This window comes from Coregonus lavaretus, assembly GCF_964263955.1.
Source record: "Coregonus lavaretus genome assembly, chromosome: 6".
In the NCBI taxonomy this organism is placed as follows: Eukaryota; Metazoa; Chordata; class Actinopteri; order Salmoniformes; family Salmonidae; genus Coregonus; species Coregonus lavaretus.
The window spans coordinates 15,659,442-15,680,166 of record NC_139993.1 but is presented as its reverse complement, the minus strand read 5'-3'; the positions used below and the strand labels follow the sequence as shown (position 1 = coordinate 15,680,166).

The following is a 20,725-nucleotide window of genomic DNA, read 5'->3' as shown; positions in this document are numbered from 1 at the left end:
CGTAGTTAATAAATTGTCCCTCTGATAATTGCAACAATATCTCACACTCAATTATAAGAAAAGCAACATCAACAAAGTCTATGCAACTTAAAAGGATAGTTCACCCAAATTACATATTGGTTTCCTTACCCTGTAAGCAGTCTATCCCTTTAATGTGAACTTTCTCAGACAGTGAGAATGTCTTGGCGGTGCAGGATCCTGAGTCATTTCCTTCAATGGCAAATGATAAACAATGTAATTTCCAGATTCCCTGCAGTGAGCTGTCATCCTGCTCTAACCGGTAGCATATTTACCCTATTAGAATGTGTCATAAATTAGCAGTACCTGAGGCATTACCCAAGGAAATTTTTTTCCTCAGCGGGAGTGGACATTAATTGGTGCAAATATGTGTCATAAATAAGACATATTTACTGTGATATATTTCTCCAAACCGCCTCCAACTGTAACAGCGACCCTTGTAAAGCATCATGGACTCATTTCCACTTACATATTAAAAAGCCAGCTGATGAGTTACATAATTGTATCACTTAGATTGTAATGGTGTCTGGAGAAGTGCTCAATAATATACTAAGCGGACAATGTTATGAACCGGTGTAATTATTGAACTTTTATTGGAGTGTTACAACCACACAGAGGAACATTTAAAATGTAATTTTCCTACCTGAGTTTCTCATCATTTAATCACATGGAAAGATTTGGCTTATCAACACATAAGGTGAAATGAGCTTGACTAATAGGCAATGTCTTTGATAGAAAACAAAAGCAAAGAAATCCCTCTGAAAATATATCACTGATAACCTTCCAAGGTGCTTGGGATGTACTCATAACTTGAGTCAAAAGTGTATTTTGTCCATAGCAAAATAATCAAACCTATAACTTCTCCAATGGTACATTAATAAAACAACTGGCATTTTACCAAAAAATCTCACATTTATTTATTTGTTAAACAAGTGTTGAACTTTACATTAGTCTTTATTGATGGGCCCCTTAATAACATGTTTACATAAAAAGAAGGACTATGTATACCAGTGCTGGAAAATATTACCACATTTTCCAATGTATAATCTTTTGAAAATATTTCAATAAATAAATGTCCATACCCAGGCAGAAGAAATACATTTATAATGAATCAAAACGTTATGGTAATTTTTTTTTATCTCGAGTGGCTGTTAGTCTTGAGTGGCCCATTTCAATGTCATGATTGTTTATCCGATTTGATTATTTAAATCAGATTCACACAAAATAATTGTATGGCATGACTTTCTTAGGGTATTCATAGGTTGTATTCCCACTTTACTAAAATAACTACCTTTTAGCTATATCAAATCATATAATTTCAATGGACAACATACTGTATATGAATTCAGTATGCAAAAACACTCTTCACAAGTGGAAAAAGTAGGTATGCATTAACCTTGGTCTTTGTAGACTTATTTTGTTTTCATCAGATTTTTTTGTTCAAACATCCTATAATGAACGATGTGTAAGAACAATAAATACATTTTATAACATATGTGCAACCTTTACACAATATTATCTTCAAATGTTACATTTTCAATTAAAAGGTTTCTTTATATTTACGGTTTCCATGAATTTTATTTTACACTAGCAATACAACAAAATATATATTCATTTAGCCATTTCCCTTGACAACAGCTCAATTGAGAAAATATAAGGCCTGGGGCTTGATTGCTAGTGGTTAATCCAACCTTCACGGTGATGGGGACAACTCTAGGATCCAGGACCTTATATTCCTAATTAATAGTCTGATCAGGAACACCACCAAACAAATAAATCCTGGTCTGAGAGCTTCATTTTGTATATAATACGAAACAGGCTTGACAAGGATGGTGGGAGTGTATGTACAACCTTTGGCCGGAAAAAAACAGCTGAACTGGAGTGGCCGATAACATTTTTTAAATCGTTTTTTATATCTTTTTTTTTTTATTCAACAGCAGCAGAATAATTAAATACAGAATTGGTATGTGTCTTAAATTGAACTCTGCATTTTATATACAGTCTGTTTAAAACTCCACTCCAGCGGTCGGGGTAATGTTGCACTGCCATCGCAGTGCCCTTAAGTCTGTTGGTTTGTGAGGAGAATGGGGTGTGGCAAGTCTGGGGGGAGATGAGCGAGTGTGTGTGTATGTCTCAGAGTACAGTACTGTTTGTCCTCGAGGAGGTCGGGAATGCAGACAGGGGACGATGATTTAAATATATTTTAAAGGCTTGTCACTAACTGCATCTGTCCTTCCCGTACATCTCCTTCAGGGATGCAGCCCTCTTTTGTAATAGGGATAATGTAACCATCACTGTTTCCTCTACTTATTTGGTAGTACGCTTGGAGCTGGTGTCCTGCTCCTAAGTTAGGCATGCTCTTGTAGTAAACGTCCTCGTTCTCGCTCCTCTTAGAGGGGCTCGAGAGGTCCTCCAGCTCCTCCGCATTGGGGCTGCTCTCGGTGTATGGAGAGTCCCTTAGGGTAGGCATACTAGTGTACAAAGAGTCTCTGTTTGGGGACTGCAGGCTGTCTTCGTGCTCGTCGGTCGTGAGCTGGCTGACATAGCTCTCCAAGCCCCCCTCTGTGGTCTTCACTCTCTTCTGCGGCTGGTACAGAAGTGAGTGAGTCCGCTGGGGAATGAGTGGGGCCTCCAGCTCCCGGTGGTGCAGCTCTATGCCCAGGCCCACCGGTGTGTTGATATTGTGGCTGTGCACCAAAGATGAGGTGTCAGCCACGATGGCGTCATCTTCCCTGCTGCTCCCGCCCACCACGTGCACCTTCTTGGACAATGGAGGAAGAGGAGCCCCACTCTCCACGTGGTGGTTGTGGCTCTTGTTGCAAGCCCGTAGGTTGTTGTGCACCAGCTCCGATATTATCATTTTTTCAAAGGCTGCGTCGTCCAGGCTGAGTCCACAGTCCACCACCTGCACGCTGTCGCCGTAGTCCCCATTGCGAAGCGAGTAGCTATTGTTAAAGTTACCATTTAGCGGTAGAGTATCCATTGCACTGGTGTCCCTGGGATGGTTCAGTGTGTGTGTGTGTCCTGGAATGAGAAAACATACGAGGGGATTTACATTAGTCACAACCATTGTTCCGAGAGAAATAAGAAAAAAATGAGAAAAGTGGTTTAATGCTGTTCAGGACGCTGGAGATAATTTGACACAAGACTGAGAATCAGCTGTAACATGCTACTAATTAGGCACAATCTTTAAGGAAAATGTGTATGCATGCATATACACAATGAGCAATCAATTTACGTTCTCAGTTATGGGGTAATTTTGACATTTTTTGTATATCATGAACTGTTACTTTCTCTAAAAGCCTTTCCAATTCACTAAAATATTCTGCCTTTGACGCACCAGTGACAAAGGTACATACGTGATCCCAAACAACATTAAAAAACGTGAACGAATCATGAACATCACAACACACATGTCAGAGGTAAATGTACAGGGCCCGGTTTCCCAAAAGCATCTTAAGGCTACGTTCATCATTAGATCCTTCGTTGGAGCATAGTTAAATCTCTGAGCTGTTTCCCAAAACCATCGTTACTAAAGATGATCTTGAAAACGTTTGTTATTTAACGGCTGCCTCAGAACACTTGTAGAACAGCTAAGTACATCGTTAGATGCTTTTTTTCCCTTCCGCGTCACTTTATACACAGAAGATCTCCGCCAAACACAAAATCAAGATGTTTATCTGTCTTTCTGTGACTGCTGAACGCTTCAGAACAAATGTGACAGTGACGACAAATACAAAGTTTCCAATTTCTTTGCATAACAAGCGAAGGATATAAAGACGCTTCAAATTAAAACCGAAATACCTGTATTAAAAGATAAATCCTGCATAGGCTACATATATAGATCTATATATTTGAATGATATTTAAATACATGTAATGTTAATTCAATTGCGTTTTATTGAGCTATTTGTACGCTACTGTCTGTAATTTTTGCCTCAATATATTTCATCATGTGTATCGTGCGCAATGATGTGCAACATCTTGATTTAGTGCATTTTTATAGGGTAAGCATTAGAATAAGATGCCTCAATATTTGTAGTCATAGGTGGTAATATCTCTCTAGGAACTGATCCGTCATCAGTATTGTGGAATAATTCTAATGTTACGGTAAGATCCGAGAGGAGTGGGAGAACGCTGATCCGAGAGCAGTGCTTCCTTTCTTTCAGTTTCGACAAATGCCTCAACGACGCACTTAGCAAAAATTCTCTCTGCGTGGTGTTTTGGGAAATGCATGTTACATTTTTGGCCGTTGTTGGAAAGATGCATCATTAAAACACTCGTAAGCCTAAGTTCCATCACTATCAGGAAACCGGGCCCTGGTATGTAGCCACAAATGGGCAAGCTACGACATAGACAAGAAGTTGTCTAGCAACTCATTGTTGGAGGTGACAGGGGAAAATAATGGGAAAATATGAATGTATATACAGAAAGGAGAGTCATGGTCAACACGGACAGCCATCTTTCTCACTTCAGGGCCAACAAGCACCATCCGACATCACGACAGACAGCAGGTGGAGACTCACTTTGGACAACTCACATCATGTTTGTCTGTTCAGGCTATCTGGCCTAAGAGTAGCTGATGTACAAAAGAAAGTAAAATGATTTATTGTAACATGATGAAGAATCACTGAAAGGAAAAAAAATTAAAACATAGCAACTTAGTTAGAGCAAGGGTTCAGCAAATTAAATTAAAAAGCAATCAAAGCTTTTTTTAAAGATTAAATGCCACCAATTGTTATATATATTTTTTTAATTTAAATTTGTTTTGGTTGTATTTGTTTAATTGAGTGGTGTCTGTGTTGTGTTTTTTGTATTTTCTCTCTGGCAAGTCTCTGCCCATGGCTCGAAGGTTAAGGTCAGAGTTAGCCGGCAGCCCTGCGGTTCACATCAGTCAAAATGACAGTTCCCAGTATTTTACAAGATCAGCCCAAGATAAACAAACAGCTGGGAAGGTCAGATGCAGTCATGTTAGGAATTTCTGTATGCACAGGGTCATGGAAATCAGGAGGCGATAGAATAAATATTAGTGGGGTGTGATTGGAGAGAGAGGTTGTGTATCTGCCGTGGCTAACACAGCTTTGGCACAGCAAGAAATTGAGAAAAAAAAAAGATAAATTCCTGCCACAGATAGAAGAGAGAGATTAAGAGGAATGGGTATTTTATGGTGACATGCTGTTGTTCAGATAAGGGGACAGACTATTTTTGCAGACCAGGGGAGGCTGCTGAGGGGAGGACAGCACATAATAATGGCTGGAACAGAGTAAATGGAATGGCATCAAACCATGTGTTTGATGTATTTGATACCATTCCACCTATTCCGCTCCAGCCATTACCATGAGCCCGTCCTGCCCAATTAAGGTGCCACCAACCTCCTGTGTTGCAGACACACCAACATGTAAAACAGACATCACAGAGTTTAACGGAGATGAGAGGAGAGAAATGACAAGAAAGGAGAGAGTGAAAGAGAACAAAAACAACAACAAAAGAATACAGCTGCTACCATGACGTTCGTACATTTTGTTTATGCCTCACTAGGAGAACAATTTTCCCCCACACAGGTGATGTCTGGAGAATAGGGGAGAGATGTGAGAGGAATGTAACTGGACACTGAGACTGCTGAGTGCCACAGGGAAAGGCATTCACGTAGGAAGCCTCTCTTCTCTCAATTCACTTAGGAAATATTATTTGCCACCCCAGTAACAAAGCTACAGTTGATGTCTGCAGATCACAAACTACTTATACACATCTAAGAGAAAGAAGAAGAGTATCTGAGGTATAACAAAACCATCCTTTCTCAGATGTCTTTGATAGCTGTTGGAACCCAAAGGAATGCAATATCGGAGAGTGGTATTTTCCTAATGGTGGAATAGAATTTGGTTGGTATAGTTTGTGAACCACTTGCCCACTGAGTAAATGCCAATGACCATTGATGTACCAGGGAGTTGTTGTTTTTAATAAGCATGCTGAAATAAATTTACATTTGATAGGCAAAGTTAAGTTTTACTCCCATACTTGTCTCTCTGTAGGTCACTAGAGGAAAGCGTAAGGAGAAAGCAAAAAAAACATGACAAAATATACAATGTAATTTAATTATTTAAAAAAAATTCATTGCATTGTAACATAATAATCCCAACACCCAAATTGAAGTACTGGACTAATAAATTTAACATCTCATTATAACTTTGCTAAATTAACTGTTTGTTTACCAAACAGTGTCTAGTGACAGTTGTCAGGACTGGTACAGTGAGGGAAAAAAGTATTTGATCCCCTGCTGGTTTTGTACGTTTGCCCACTGACAAAGACATGATCAGCCTATAATTTTAATGGTAGGTTTATTTGAACAGTGAGAGACAGAATAACAACAACAAAATCCAGAAAAACGCATGTCAAAAATTTTATAAATTGATTTGCATTTTAATGAGGGAAATAAGTATTTGACCCCTCTGCAAAACATGATTTAGTACTTGGTGGCAAAACCCTTGTTGGCAATCGCAGAGGTCAGACATTTCTTGTAGTTGGCCACCAGGTTTGCACACATCTCAGGAGGGATTTTGTTCCACTCCTCTTTGCAGATATTCTCCAAGTCATTAAGGTTTCGAGGCTGATGTTTGGCAACTCGAACCTTCAGCTCCCTCCACAGATTTTCTATGGGATTAAGGTCTGGAGACTGGCTAGGCCACTCCAGGACCTTAATGTGCTTCTTCTTGAGTCACTCCTTTGTTGCCTTGGCCGTGTGTTTTGGGTCATTGTCATGCTGGAATACCCATCCACGACCCATTTTCAATGCCCTGGCGGAGAGAAAGAGGTTCTCACCCAAGATTTGACGGTACATGGCCCCGTCCATCGTCCCTTTGATGCTGTGAAGTTGTCCTGTCTCCTTAGCAGAAAAACACCCCCAAAGCATAATCTTTCCACCTCCATGTTTGATGGTGGGGATGGTGTTCTTGGGGTCATAGGCAGCATTCCTCCTCCTCCAAACACGGCGAATTGAGTTGATGCCAAAGAGCTCAATTTTGGTCTCATCTGACCACAACACTTTCACCTTGTTCTCCTCTGAATCATTCAGATGTTCATTGGCAAACTTCAGACGGCCCTGTATATGTGCTTTCTTGAGCAGGGGGACCTTGCGTGCGCTGCAGGATTTCAGTCCTTTACGGCGTAGTGTGTTACCAATTGTTTTCTTGGTGACTATGGTGGTCCCAGCTGCCTTGAGATCATTGACAAGATCCTCCCATGTAGTTTTGGGCTGATTCCCCACCGTTCTCATGATCATTGCAACTCCACGAGGTGAGAATTGCATGGAGCCCCAGGCCGAGGGAGATTGACAGTTATTTTGTGTTTCTTCCATTTGCGAATAATCGCACCAACTGTTGTCACCTTCTCACCAAGCTGCTTGGCGATGGTCTTGTAGCCCATTCCAGCCTTGTGTAGGTCTACAATCTTGTACCTGACATCCTTGGAGAGCTCTTTGGTCTTGGCCATGGTGGAGAGTTTGGAATCTGATTGATTGATTGCTTCTGTGGACAGGTATCTTTTATACAGCTAACAAGTTGAGATTAGGAACACTCCCTTTAAGAGTGTGCTCCTAATCTCAGCTCGTTACCTGTATAAAAGATACCTGTGAGCCAGAAATCTTTCTGATTGAGAGGGGGTCAAATACTTATTTCCCTCATTAAAATGAAAATCAATTTATAACATTTTTGACATGCGTTTTTCAGGATTTTTTTGTTGTTATTCTGTCTCTCACTGCTCAAATAAACCTACCACTAAAATTATAGACTGATCATTTCTTTGTCAGTGGGCAAACATACAAAATCAGCAGGGGATCAAATACTTTTTTCCCCTCACTGTATCATATGTGAATAACATTTCATTGATCAAAATCAAATGTTGATCTAAATCATGGTGTGTCACATTCATGAATACACAAATATTCAAGCACAAACTGAATATTTCAGCTTGTCTGTGTTGTAACGTATACAGTTTAAGGGGTAAGTTCACCCCAAAACACTAAATAAATAAATAGCAGAAAATCATTTAAAAAAATCTCAAGGAAAAAGTGTAAGGAGAAAGCAAAAAACACACAAAATAAATAAATCAACAATCATCAATCTCAATAATCCTGCAATTTAAGAGTATGTTTAAAGGCTATGACATTGTTTATACTGTCTTTTCAAGGCAGAACATGTAGTATCTCCATCCTAGATTAATCACTTTATCTCATTCAAGAGAAACTTTAGAAGACCAAAATGTGAAACTGGACACCAGAGGTCTCGTAATAAATCGCAAACCAAGTCATACACACAGTGCTTTCTTACAACACCGATTTCAGCGACCGATGTCTGTAACCCATTTGGGGATCCTGCTGAGATCCAGAGTGGAAGTTGATACTCAATAACGTTCTGATCTTGATAAGGCCACAATAACTCATAAAAAAAAACAGGTCAAAGTATAAAAAATGAAGAGAGAAGAAGAAGTTAACTGTACGTCAAGAAGTGTTAAGTAAGCACACCTGGAGAGTTAAACACTGGAGCCGTGGGAGCGTTACATACGACTGTTTCAGCCAGTAAGGTGTTATAAGGGTTGTTAGTGCCTTGTGGTCGAAGAAGAGGGTTTGTTAGTAGATAATTGCCCGTCATTCCTGGAGGCGGTAAAACAGAAGAAGACAGATCAGAGATCAGTTTTTGGCATTGGTATATTGAGTGTTTTTTGGGGTGATTTATGGAACAAAATGTCAAGTACATCTAAAACTGGGCCTTTATTTTCAGAGTAAATATTACATTTGGGGTAAAATATTGAGGACAAGATATTAATATTATCTATGACCATCGCTGGATGTCACTAGAGCAAAGTGAACAGGCATTTTGTGGAAGCAAGGATTATGATACAGAGGGGAAATAGAACATCTAAACAGTGACTACCACAAAAGGCACTTTTGTTCACCTCATTCTAATTCTACTCCAATCTGCTATGTAAATGAGAAGCAATGCAACAACAGAACAAAATTATCAAGTCAGCCTTTTCATATTTTTGTTATTTGGCAAGAAAGGTAACTGGTGAATAAACTGTGCTCTCATTTTGCCTTCTATTACTGTGAATATAAATTAATTCTTAAAACTGCATTATCAGGTATTTTCTGCAGTGCAATGCTTTTTTTTTGTCTATTGCTACTGCCAAGGCACAGTTTTTAGTTGAACTCCTATGATCCAATTGCGTAAACGTGTACACACTAAATGACCACACCCTTGTCTCTTTTGTAAAATAACATAACACTAACTTCACCTGGATACCGATACTTTACAATGTCAGATCTTTTCTTCAAATACTCAAATTCAACCCGATTATAATGTTACCATGGATTTCTTGCATCATGTTTAAAGACTAGGACATTTCCAGTCACATTTTTATAAGCTGTGTCCTATAAAACCCCATCACTCTTGTAGGGTATTCTCTGAGGATGTTATAATGACAAGGAGTGGTTTCTGAAGAGCAGGCCATCCTCAGTACAGTATACTCAAGGGTAACTAGGGTAGTACACTGGAGAATGATAGATAAATGCAACCTTAACATCTAATATACAGCTTATCGGGACAAAACAATATTGACAAAATGAATTTCAAACTACTGCTCGTAACATTTTACCTCATGGAAATTGAAGAGTGAAAGAAGAAGGGGGAATTGGAAGGGGGAAGTCAGACTACCTCAGGGTAACCTCTTTCCTTGCATACTTGGAAAGCCATTTTAGAGCCATGCCGAGCAGTAAAGGCTGAACAACACACTAAGCACTCAGGGTCACCCAGAGTTGAACATCATCTTCTCATCATCATATTTGTGCACTGGCTAAATAATAAATGACAAGTTTGTTTTCCTCCCTCCTGAATCCCTGAAATAGCAGAGGTCACCTTACATGCCAACCAAATCATGTGCCTCTGCGTGTCAAGCAAACATAGGTAAAAAAAAAAAATACAATAAAATATTTTGAGTTTGTTGGCATTTCCTTCTTCTTCTTTTTTTAATGGACTAAGCAATATGACCTTTGGACTTAGTACAAACAGTACAGTGGCTTCCCCATTTCGTGTTCGACATTACTGCGCAAAATGACAGCACAAGGTATTTGAGGACAGATTTCTGTAATCCTCAATTGGCAGAACAGAACAGGGAGACTATCCTTGCTATCCCTTTTAGCCCAGTGCGCAAGTCTTATCAAGCCCAAAGCATTCACTACAATTTCCCAGGATGTTAGCCCCTCTGTATGAAATCATTGGTACTTGAAAATGTATTTTTTGTCTCCATGATGGTGAATGGTGTGTGAAGACGAGATGAGGTGTGTGACTGACCTTGGTTAAGGGTGGAGGTGCTGTTGATGTCACCTGAGATAAAGGAGGACTCAGATTGCTTTCTTACGGTGTCATTCCACATTCTCCTGATACGGCTCTGTCAGATTAACAAGGGACAGTTATTAGGACTCACTGTTGAGATCAACTTTCATTATGTTTGCTACAGTGAGGGAAAAAAGTATTTGATCCCCTGCTGATTTTGTACGTTTGCCCACTGACAAAGACATGATCAGTCTATAATTTTAATGGTAGGTCTATTTGAACAGTGAGAGACAGAATAACAACAAAAAAATCCTGAAAAACGCATGTCATCAATTGATTTGCATTTTAATGAGGGAAATAAGTATTTGACCCCTCTGCAAAACATGACTTAGTACTTGGTGGCAAAACCCTTGTTGGCAATCACAGAGGTCAGACGTTTCTTGTAGTTGGCCACCAGGTTTGCACACATCTCAGGAGGAATTTTGTTCCACTCCTCTTTGCAGATCTTCTCCAAGTCATTAAGGTTTCGAGGCTGACGTTTGGCAACTCGAACCTTCAGCTCCCTCCACAGATTTTCTATGGGATTAAGGTCTGGAGACTGGCTAGGCCACTCCAGGACCTTAATGTGCTTCTTCTTGAGCCACTCCTTTGTTGCCTTGGTTGTGTGTTTTGGGTCATTGTCATGCTGGAATACCCATCCACAACCCATTTTCAATGCCCTGGCTGAGGGAAGGAGGTTCTCACCCAAGATTTTCCATCGTCCCTTTGATGCGGTGAAGTTGTCCTGTCCCCTAAGCAGAAAAACACCCCCAAAGCATAATGTTTCCACCTCCATGTTTGACGGTGGGGATGGTGTTCTTGGGGTCATAGGCAGCATTCCTCCTCCTCCAAACACAGCGAGTTGAGTTGATGCCAAAGAGCTCGATTTTGGTCTCATCTGACCACAACACTTTCACCCAGTTCTCCTCTGAATCATTCAGATGTTCATTGGCAAACTTCAGACGGCCCTGTATATGTGCTTTCTTGAGCAGGGGGACCTTGCGTGCGCTGCAGGATTTCAGTCCTTCACGGCGTAGTGTGTTACCAATTGTTTCCTTGGTGACTATGGTCCCAGCTGCCATGAGATCATTGACAAGATCCTCCCGTGTAGTTCTGGGCTGATTCCTCACCGTTCTCATGATCATTGCAACTCCACAAGGTGAGATCTTGCATGGAGCCCCAGGCCGAGGGAGATTGACAGTGCTTTTGTGTTTCTTCCATTTGCGAATAATTGCACCAACTGTTGTCACCTTCTCACCAAGCTGCTTGGCGATGGTCTTGTAGCCCATTCCAGCCTTGTGTAAGTCTACAATCTTGTCCCTGACATCCTTGGAGAGCTCTTTGGTCTTGGCCATGGTGGAGAGTTTGGAATCTGATTGATTGATTGCTTCTGTGGACAGGTGTCTTTTATACAGGTAACAAGCTGAGATTAGGAGCACTCCCATTAAGAGTGTGCTCCTAATATCAGCTCGTTACCTGTATAAAAGACACCTGGGAGCCAGAAATCTTTCTGATTGAGAGGGGGTCAAATACTTATTTCCCTCATTAAAATGCAAATCCATTTTTGACATGCATTTTTCTGGATTTTGTTGTTGGTATTCTGTCTCTCACTGTTCAAATAAACCTACCATTAAAATTATAGACTGATGATTTCTTTGTCAGTGGGCAAACGTACAAAATCAGCAGGGGATCAAATACTTTTTTCCCTCACTGTATATGTAGTATTGCTGCAGCGGCGAACCTACTCTTCACACAAAGCGCACTAAGTGCAACGTCTGGCCTCCACACATTATATTAACTCAGGTTTCGAGTGACTACTTTTATACTTAAATTCCTGTCAAAAGTAGTGGATGTAATAGGGAGGTGCTCCATAGGTTTAATTAGAAGTTAAAATGGGAATGTCTTGTGACGGTTATGTCTTTCTACTTCCACCGTGACAGTGGTTAAAGCATTGTCTACTATCAAAAATATTTATTAAAAAGTGGTTCAATAGTGCTCTTGAATAACAAAGGAATAAACATAAAATTGTATTTGCATTCTTGTTTTTCAAAGAGTAAAAGAAACTGCAATGCTCTCAAATAGCGCAAATAGTTCCATGCAGTGGCGTTAGTGAGAAAAAAAGATAAAGCGAGTGCTAAGGGGTAGAGTGGAAAAAGGTGCCCATGCAATACAGTAGCTGCTGTTTGAAATAGTTAGCTTACTTTAAAGTATACATGTCTCTGTTTAACTACAGTCTGTGTTTCTGGTACATTTACATTGGCCAATGGTCTTGAAAAACATAACATTATTGGGCGTCTGATGGATTCAATGGATTCAGAAGTCATTGGAGACTCCTAGTTGACTATTATAGGTGATACTTTGCGGTAAACTGGGTTTATGCCAATCTACCCTGACATTGAGATGAATCCCAGTCAGAATCCCTGGTAAAGTACCTGTGTGCCCGAGGAGTAGCGTGCACTTGTCCTTGTGGTAGAGGTCTTTGTTGAGCTGTGTGAGCTCTCCGTTGGTAAGCCACCACAGCAATATGTGTGGCGGAAACATTTGATGTACTCTTTACGGACCTGTGGAAGCAAATAGAAGGGGACGCTAAGTTAGTGGCAATGTTTATTTTGTGTCTACCTTTTGTGTGTAGTTACAGTGCTTTCAGAAAGTATTCACACCCTTTTACTTTTTCCATATTTTGTTGTGTTACAGCCTAAATTGAAAATAGATTAAATTGAGATTTTGTGTCACTGGCATACACACAATACCCCATAATGTCAAAGTGGAATTATGTTTTTTAAATTAATAAAAAATGAAAGCTGAAATGTCTTGAGTCAAAAAGTATTCAACCCCTTTGTTATGGCAAGCCTGAATAAGTTCAGGAGTAAACATTTGATTAAAAAGTCACATAATAAGTTGCATGGAATCACTCTGTGTGCAATAATAGTGCTTAACATGATTTTTGAATGACTACCACATGTCTGTACCCCACACATACAATTATCTGTAAGGTCCCTCAGTCAAGCAGTGAATTTCAAACACAGATTCAACCACAAAGACCAGGGAGGTTTTCCAATGCCTCGCAAAGAAGGGTCCCTATTGGTAGATAAAAAATAAAATAAAATAAAAAGCTGACATTGAATATCCCTTTGAGCATGGTGAAGTTATTAATTACGCTTGGAATGGTGTATCAATACACTCAGTCACTAGGGTCCAAACATATTGAGGCACTTACATTACATATAAAACAAAATATGAAACAAAAGATAAATCAGTACATCATATTACATTATTATACCAATACATATCTACAATACAACATGTATAATACAACAATATTACAATGTACACTACCGTTAAACAATTTGGGGTCACTTAGAAATGTCCTTGTTTTCCATGAAAACATACATCCTGAAGCACCTCCCACAAGTTGGATTGGCTTGATGGGCACTTCTTATCTACCATACGGTCAAGCTGCTCCCACAACAGCTCAATAGTGTTGAGATCCGGTGACTGTGCTGGCCACTCCATTATAGACAGAATACCAGCTGACTGCTTCTTCTCTAAATAGTTCTTGCATAGTTTGGAGCTGTGCTTTGGGTCATTATCCTGTTGTAGGAAGAAATTGGCTCCAATCAAGCGCCGTCCACAGGGTATGGCATGGCGTTGCAAAATGGAGTGATAGCCTTCCTTCTTCAAGATCCCTTTTACCCTGTACAAATCTCCCACTTTACCACCACCAAAGCACCCCCAGACCATCACATTGCCTCCACCATGCTTGACAGATGGCATCAAGCAGTCCTCCAGCATCTTTTCATTTGGTATGCGTCTCACAAATATTCTTCTTTGTGTTCCGAACACCTCAAACTTCGATTTGTCTGTCCATAACACTTTTTTCCCAATCTTCCTCTGTCCAGTGTCTGTGTTCTTTTGCCCATCTTAATATTTTCTTTTTATTGGCCAGTCTGAGACATGGCTTTTTCTTTGCAAATCTGCCTAGAAGGTCAGCATCCCGGAGTCGCCTCTTCACTGTTGACGTTGAGACTGGTGTTTTGCGGGTACAGTATGAAAAATGTATGCACTCACTAACTGTAAGTCGCTCTGGATAAGAGTGTCTGCTAAATGACTAAAATGTAAAATGTAAAAATGTACTATTTAATGAAACTGACCGTTGAGGACATGTGAGGCGTCTGTTTCTCAAACTAGACACTAATGTATTTGTCCTCTTGCTCAGTTGTGCACCGGGGCCTCCCACTCCTCTTTCTATTCCGGTTAGAGACAGTTTGCGCTGTTCTGTGTAGGGAGTAGTACACAGCTTTGTACGAGATCTTCAGTTTCTTGGCAATTTCTCACATGGAATAGCCTTCAATTCTCAAAACAAGAATAGACTGACGAGTTTCAGAAGAAAGTTCTTTGTTTCTGGCCATTTTGATCCTGTAATCGAACCCACAATTGGTGATGCTCCAGATACTCAACTAGTCTCAAGAAGGCCAGTTTTATTGCTTCTTTAATCAGCACAACAGTTTTCAGCTGTGCTAACATAATTGCAAAATAGTTTTCTAATGATCAATTTGCCTTTTAAAATGATAAACTTGGATTAGCAAACACAACATGCCATTGGAACACAGGACTGATGGTTGCTGATAATGGGCCTCTGTACGCCTATGTAGATATTCCATTAAAAAAATCAGCCGTTTCCAGCTACATTAGCCATTTACAACATTAACAATGTCTACACTGTATTTCTGATCAATTTGATGTTATTTTAATGTACAAAATACTGCTTTTCTTTCGAAAACAAGGACATTTCTAAGTGACCCCAAACTTTTGAACGGTAGTGTACGTGTGTGTAGAGTGTGTGTGCTAGCACTTGTGTGTGTATGCGTGTCTGTACCTTTGTGTGTGTCTCTTCACTGTCCCCACTGTTCCATAAGGTGTACTTTTACCTGTTTAAAAAAAATCTGATTCTACTGTTTGTATCAGTTACCTGATGTAGAACTATGGACAGACTTCTCCCCATTTTAGCTACTGTTGTATCAATATGTTTTGACCATGACAGTTTACAATCCAGGGTTACTCCAAGAGATTAGTCACCTCAACTTGCTTAATTTCCACATTATTCATTACAAGATTTAGTTGAGGTATAGGGTTTAGTGAATGATTTGTCCCAAATACAATGCTTTTAGTTTTTGAAATATTTAGGACTAACTTATTCCTTGCTACCCATTCTGAAATTAATTGCAGCTATTTGTTAAGTGTTGCAGTCATTTCAGTCACTGTAGTAGCTGAAGTGTATAGTGTTGAGTCATCTGCATACATAGACACACTGGCTTTACTCAAAGCCAGTGGCATGTCATTAGTAAAGATATACAAAAGTAAGGGGCCTAAACACCTGCCCTGGGGAATTCCTGATTCTACCTGGATTATGTTGGAGAGGCTTCCATTAAAGAAAACCATCTGTGTTATGGTAGACAGGTAACTCTTTATCCACAATATAGCAGGGGGTATAAAGCCATAACACATATGTTTTTTCAGCAGCAGACTATGATCGATAATGTCAAAAGCCGCACTGAAGTCTAACAAAACCCCCCCCACAATATCTTTATCATCAATTTCTCTCAGCCAATCATCAGTCATTTGTGTAAGTGCTGTGCTTGTTGAATGTCCTTCCCTATAAGTGTGCTGAAAGTCTGTTGTCAATTTGTTTACTGTAAATAGGGATTGTATCTGGTCAAACACATTTTTTTCCAAAAGCTTACTAAGGGTTGGTAACAGGCTGATTGGTCGTTTAATGGCTGTGGTAGGAGAAAACTGAAGATGAATCAACAACATTGTAGTTACTCCACAATAGTAACCTAATTCACAGAGTGAAAAGAAGGAAGTCTGTACATAATACAAATATTCCAAAACATGCATCCTGTTTGCAATAAAGCACTAAAGTAAAACCACACGAAATGTGGCAAAGAAACTAACTTTATGTCCTGAATACAAAGCGCTATGTTTGGGGCAAAACCAACACAACACTTCACTGAGTACCACTCTTCATATTTTCAAGCATGGTGGTTGCTGCATCATGTTATGGGTATGCTTGTCATCGTCAAGGACTAGGGAGTTTTTACAGGATAACATATAACAGAATAGTGCTAAGCATAGGAAAAATCCTAGAGGAAAACCTGATTCAGCCTGCTTTCCAACAGACACTGGGAGACAAATTCACCTTTCAGCAGAACAATAACCTATAACACAAGGCCAAATATACACTGGAATTGCTTACCAAGATGACATTGAATGTTCCTGAGCAGCCTAGCTACAGTTTTGACATAACCTTTTACTGCAGTGGGCTAAATCATGGTCACACCGAGTGATTCTTGGTAATCTTAAACAAATCTAGTTTGAAACAAATGTATACACCTCACTCACATGGTTATGGGCTTAAAAAAAGAAGACACCTGTACAATATCAGATATAGAGTTGAAATGTATTCAATGTTGAGTTTGCATCCCAATATTACACTTTATATACATCACAGAAGACTGAAATATAACAAAACTGTTTGAAATAGAAACACAGGATTTTCTGCGTTTAAAAAATATATATGTTTAGTAATTATGAAATTATGAAGAATATTAATAACATTCCACCCATGAGGCCACTAGGTCATTTGACTGCAGGAAAGGGCTACATTGGTTTGAAAATCTGTAACAAGACATGAAAATGGCTGTCTAGCAATGATCAAAAACCTACTTGACAGAGCTTGAAGAATTTGTTTAAGAATAATGTGTAAATATTGTACAATCCAGGTGTGCAAAGCTCTTAGATCTTACCCAGAAAGACTCACAGCTGTAATACCTGCCAAAGGTGATTCTAACATGCATTGACTCAGGGGTGTGAAAACTTTGCAAACATTTCTAAAAACATGTTTTCACTTTGTCATTATGAGGTACAGTGGGGGGGGAAAGTATTTAGTCAGCCACCAATTGTGCAAGTTCTCCCACTTAAAAAGATGAGAGAGGCCTGTAATTTTCATCATAGGTACACGTCAACTATGACAGACAAATTGAGAATTTCTTTTCCAGAAAAACACATTGTAGGATTTTTAATGAATTTATTTGCAAATTATGGTGGAAAATATGTATTTGGTCACCTACAAACAAGCAAGATTTCTGGCTCTCACAGACCTGTAACTTCTTCTTTAAGAGGCTCCTCTGTCCTCCACTCGTTACCTGTATTAATGGCACCTGTTTGAACTTGTTATCAGTATAAAAGACACCTGTCCACAACCTCAAACAGTCACACTCCAAACTCCACTATGGCCAAGACCAAAGAGCTGTCAAAGGACACCAGAAACAAAATTGTAGACCTGCACCAGGCTGTGAAGACTGAATCTGCAATAGGTAAGCAGCTTGGTTTGAAGAAATCAACTGTGGGAGCAATTATTAGGAAATGGAAGACATACAAGACCACTGATAATCTCCCTCGATCTGGGGCTCCACGCAAGATCTCACCCTGTGGGGTCAAAATGATCACAAGAACAGTGAGCAAAAATCCCAGAACCAAACGGGGGGACTTAGTGAATGACCTGCAGAGAGCTGGGACCAAAGTAACAAAGCCTACCATCAGTAACACACTACGCTGCCAGGGACTCAAATCCTGCAGTGCCAGAAGTGTCCCCCTGCTTAAGCCAGTACATGTCCAGGCCCGTCTGAAGTTTGCTAGAGTGCATTTGGATGATCCAGAAGAGGATTGGGAGAATGTCATATGGTCAGATGAAACCAAAATAGAACTTTTTGGTAAAAACTCAACTCGTCGTGTTTGGAGGACAAAGAATGCTGAGTTGCATCCAAAGAACACCATACCTACTGTGAAGCATGGGGGTGGAAACATCATGCTTTGGGGCTGTTTTTCTGCAAAGGGACCAGGACGACTTATCCGTGTAAAGGAAAGAATGAATGGGGCCATGTATCGTGAGATTTTGAGTGAAAACCTCCTTCCATCAGCAAGGGCATTGAAGATGAAACGTGGCTGGGTCTTTCAGCATGACAATGATCCCAAACACACCGCCCGGGCAATGAAGGAGTGGCTTCGTAAGAAGCATTTCAAGGTCCTGGAGTGGCCTAGCCAGTCTCCAGATCTCAACCCCATAGAAAATCTTTGGAGGGAGTGGAAAGTCTGTGTTGCCGAGCGACAGACCCAAAACATCACTGCTCTAGAGGAGATCTGCATGGAGGAATGGGCCAAAATACCAGCAACAGTGTGTGAAAACCTTGTGAAGACTTACAGAAAACGTTTGACCTGTGTCATTGCCAACAAAGGGTATATAACAAAGTATTGAGAAACTTTTGTTATTGACCAAATACTTATTTTCCACCATAATTTGCAAATAAATTCATTAAAAATCCTACAATGTGATTTTCTTGAATTTTTTTTCTCATTTTGTCTGTCATAGTTGACGTGTACCTATGATGAAAATTACAGGCCTCTCTCATCTTTTTAAATGGGAGAACTTGCACAATTGGTGGCTGACTAAATACTTTTTTCCCCCACTGTATTTAATCAATTTTGAATTCAGGCTGTAACACAACAAAATGTGGAATAATTCAAGGGGTATGAATATTTTCTGAAAGCACTGTAAGCCTAGTACTGAAAGCCCTTGGACTATACCGTACCATTCAAAAGCCTGAGGAAGTTATTGTCAGCTAAAAGACGGTGGATGGTATCCAAGTCATTTGCCCCTCCCAACAATTGAAATAGTCACATTCAAACAGAGGCAGAGATTCAAAACCTAACAGCGAAACATTTTCACAGGTGTCCATTTATTATAAAAATATATATATAGATTTTGTCATTACATCCAAATTATATAATATATTTACTATAAATTATTTCTGAAATGTCCATTTTCTAAAATATAACATGCTAGCAATGCTTGGATCATAAATTAGTTTACTCTGGATAATTGGTGTTTCTGAAGAGGGATTGAAAGGGTGGTTGTTTAAAAAAATCTAAATCTACTCAGCCAATCAGCCAGCATCCGCTGGCAATCAATGCTCCACTCATACTTTTCCATTATGAACTTCCCCAGGCTTTTGAGAACAACATGAGCCAAACCTGAAAGCAGAGGCTTTGCTAAGCCTATATTGGATGTTATCCTTAATATTTGTAAATTAACTCAAATGAATACAAATACAGGAGTCGTTGAACAAAGGTTGGTTCATTATGCTCAAAACTACAATGAAATATGTTTAGGGGAGAGTGGGGTAAGTTGAGCCATTTTTTACATTCAGCATCACTCTGTCAAGGGAAATATATAGTATTCTTTCTAACAAATATATCTACATATATTTCAGGATGTTGTGTATCCCTGGAAATAACCAGAATTCATGTAACCATAACAGTTTTGAAAACATAGCTTGTTCAAAAAAAGTGGTCTGGGTATGGGTTAAGTTGAGCATTGAAACAGGGTAAGTTGATCCACCTTGGGGTAAGTGGGGACTGGTGTCCTGTGACAGTGGGTGATGGTGCTGGTAGGTCAAAGTTGAATTCAAGGAATGGGGGTTTGGTAAATTGTATATCTTAAATGTATGCCTACATTCAGATACAGATCTCTCTGTTCAACATTACTTACCCTTCCATTTCTTGACCAGTTGTCTGGGACATGGATGTTGTTTCGATGTGCTAATTCGTAGGCAAGTTCTCTGCATTTGAGGCTACTAAGCCCATAAAACTGGTCTGCAAGATTATTGATATGGTTAGCAAGCTCAGACTCCATTTCATCAGATAAGATGTTGTGCACCTCTGCTACTGTATTATAGCCTCTCTTTCGCACAGGTACACAGGTCTTTTTTGTCAATGTACCTCTTCAGTGTCATTCAGTCTATTTTTTCATCACTTATTGCTGCTCAAATGGACTTCTTCCCTTCTCTCACTTCCTTGGCTGCTCTCTCAAGAACCTCAAGGGGGGCTAGACCCCTGCTTGTTTACTGTGCATGATGATGTCTGCTCTGTAACAAAAATCTTGAGTTCATACAGTACCAGTCAAAAGTTAGGACTCATTCAAGAATTTTCACCTACTCATTCAAGGATTTTTCTTTATTTTTACTATTTTCTACATTGTTGAATAATAGTGAAGTCATCAAAACCATGAAATAGCACATATGGAATCATGTAGTAACAAAAAAAGTGTTAAACAAATCAAAATATATTTTATATGTTAGATTCTTCAAAGTAGCCACCCTTTGCCTTGATGACAGCTTTGCACACTCTTGGCATTCTCTCAACCAGCTTCATGAGGAATGCTTTTACAACAGTCTTGAAGGATTTCCCACATATGCTGAGCACTTGTTGGCTGCTTTTCCTTCTCTCTGC

The 20,725-nt window shown here is 39.6% G+C and overlaps 1 protein-coding gene across 3 annotated transcripts in view; it reads right to left on the bottom strand.

Annotated features, from left to right (window-relative positions):
- Positions 1 to 595: 595 nt before the first annotated feature.
- Positions 596 to 20,725, bottom strand: part of adgrl2a (adhesion G protein-coupled receptor L2a) — a 190,274-nt gene continuing 170,144 nt past the window's right edge. For 2 of the 3 annotated variants that reach the window (XM_084164208.1, XM_084164209.1), the window contains 3 exons: positions 12,811 to 12,939; positions 10,358 to 10,454; positions 596 to 3,042 (listed from right to left, as the gene is read on the bottom strand). In XM_084164208.1, the coding sequence (XP_084020334.1) occupies positions 2,222 to 3,042; positions 10,358 to 10,454; positions 12,811 to 12,939 (1,047 nt within the window). In that variant the 3' untranslated portion in view covers positions 596 to 2,221. Of the gene's footprint in view, positions 3,043 to 6,032; positions 6,051 to 8,532; positions 8,662 to 10,357; positions 10,455 to 12,810; positions 12,940 to 20,725 lie in introns of all 3 variants that reach the window. The other variant, XM_084164210.1, reaches the window with a different exon arrangement.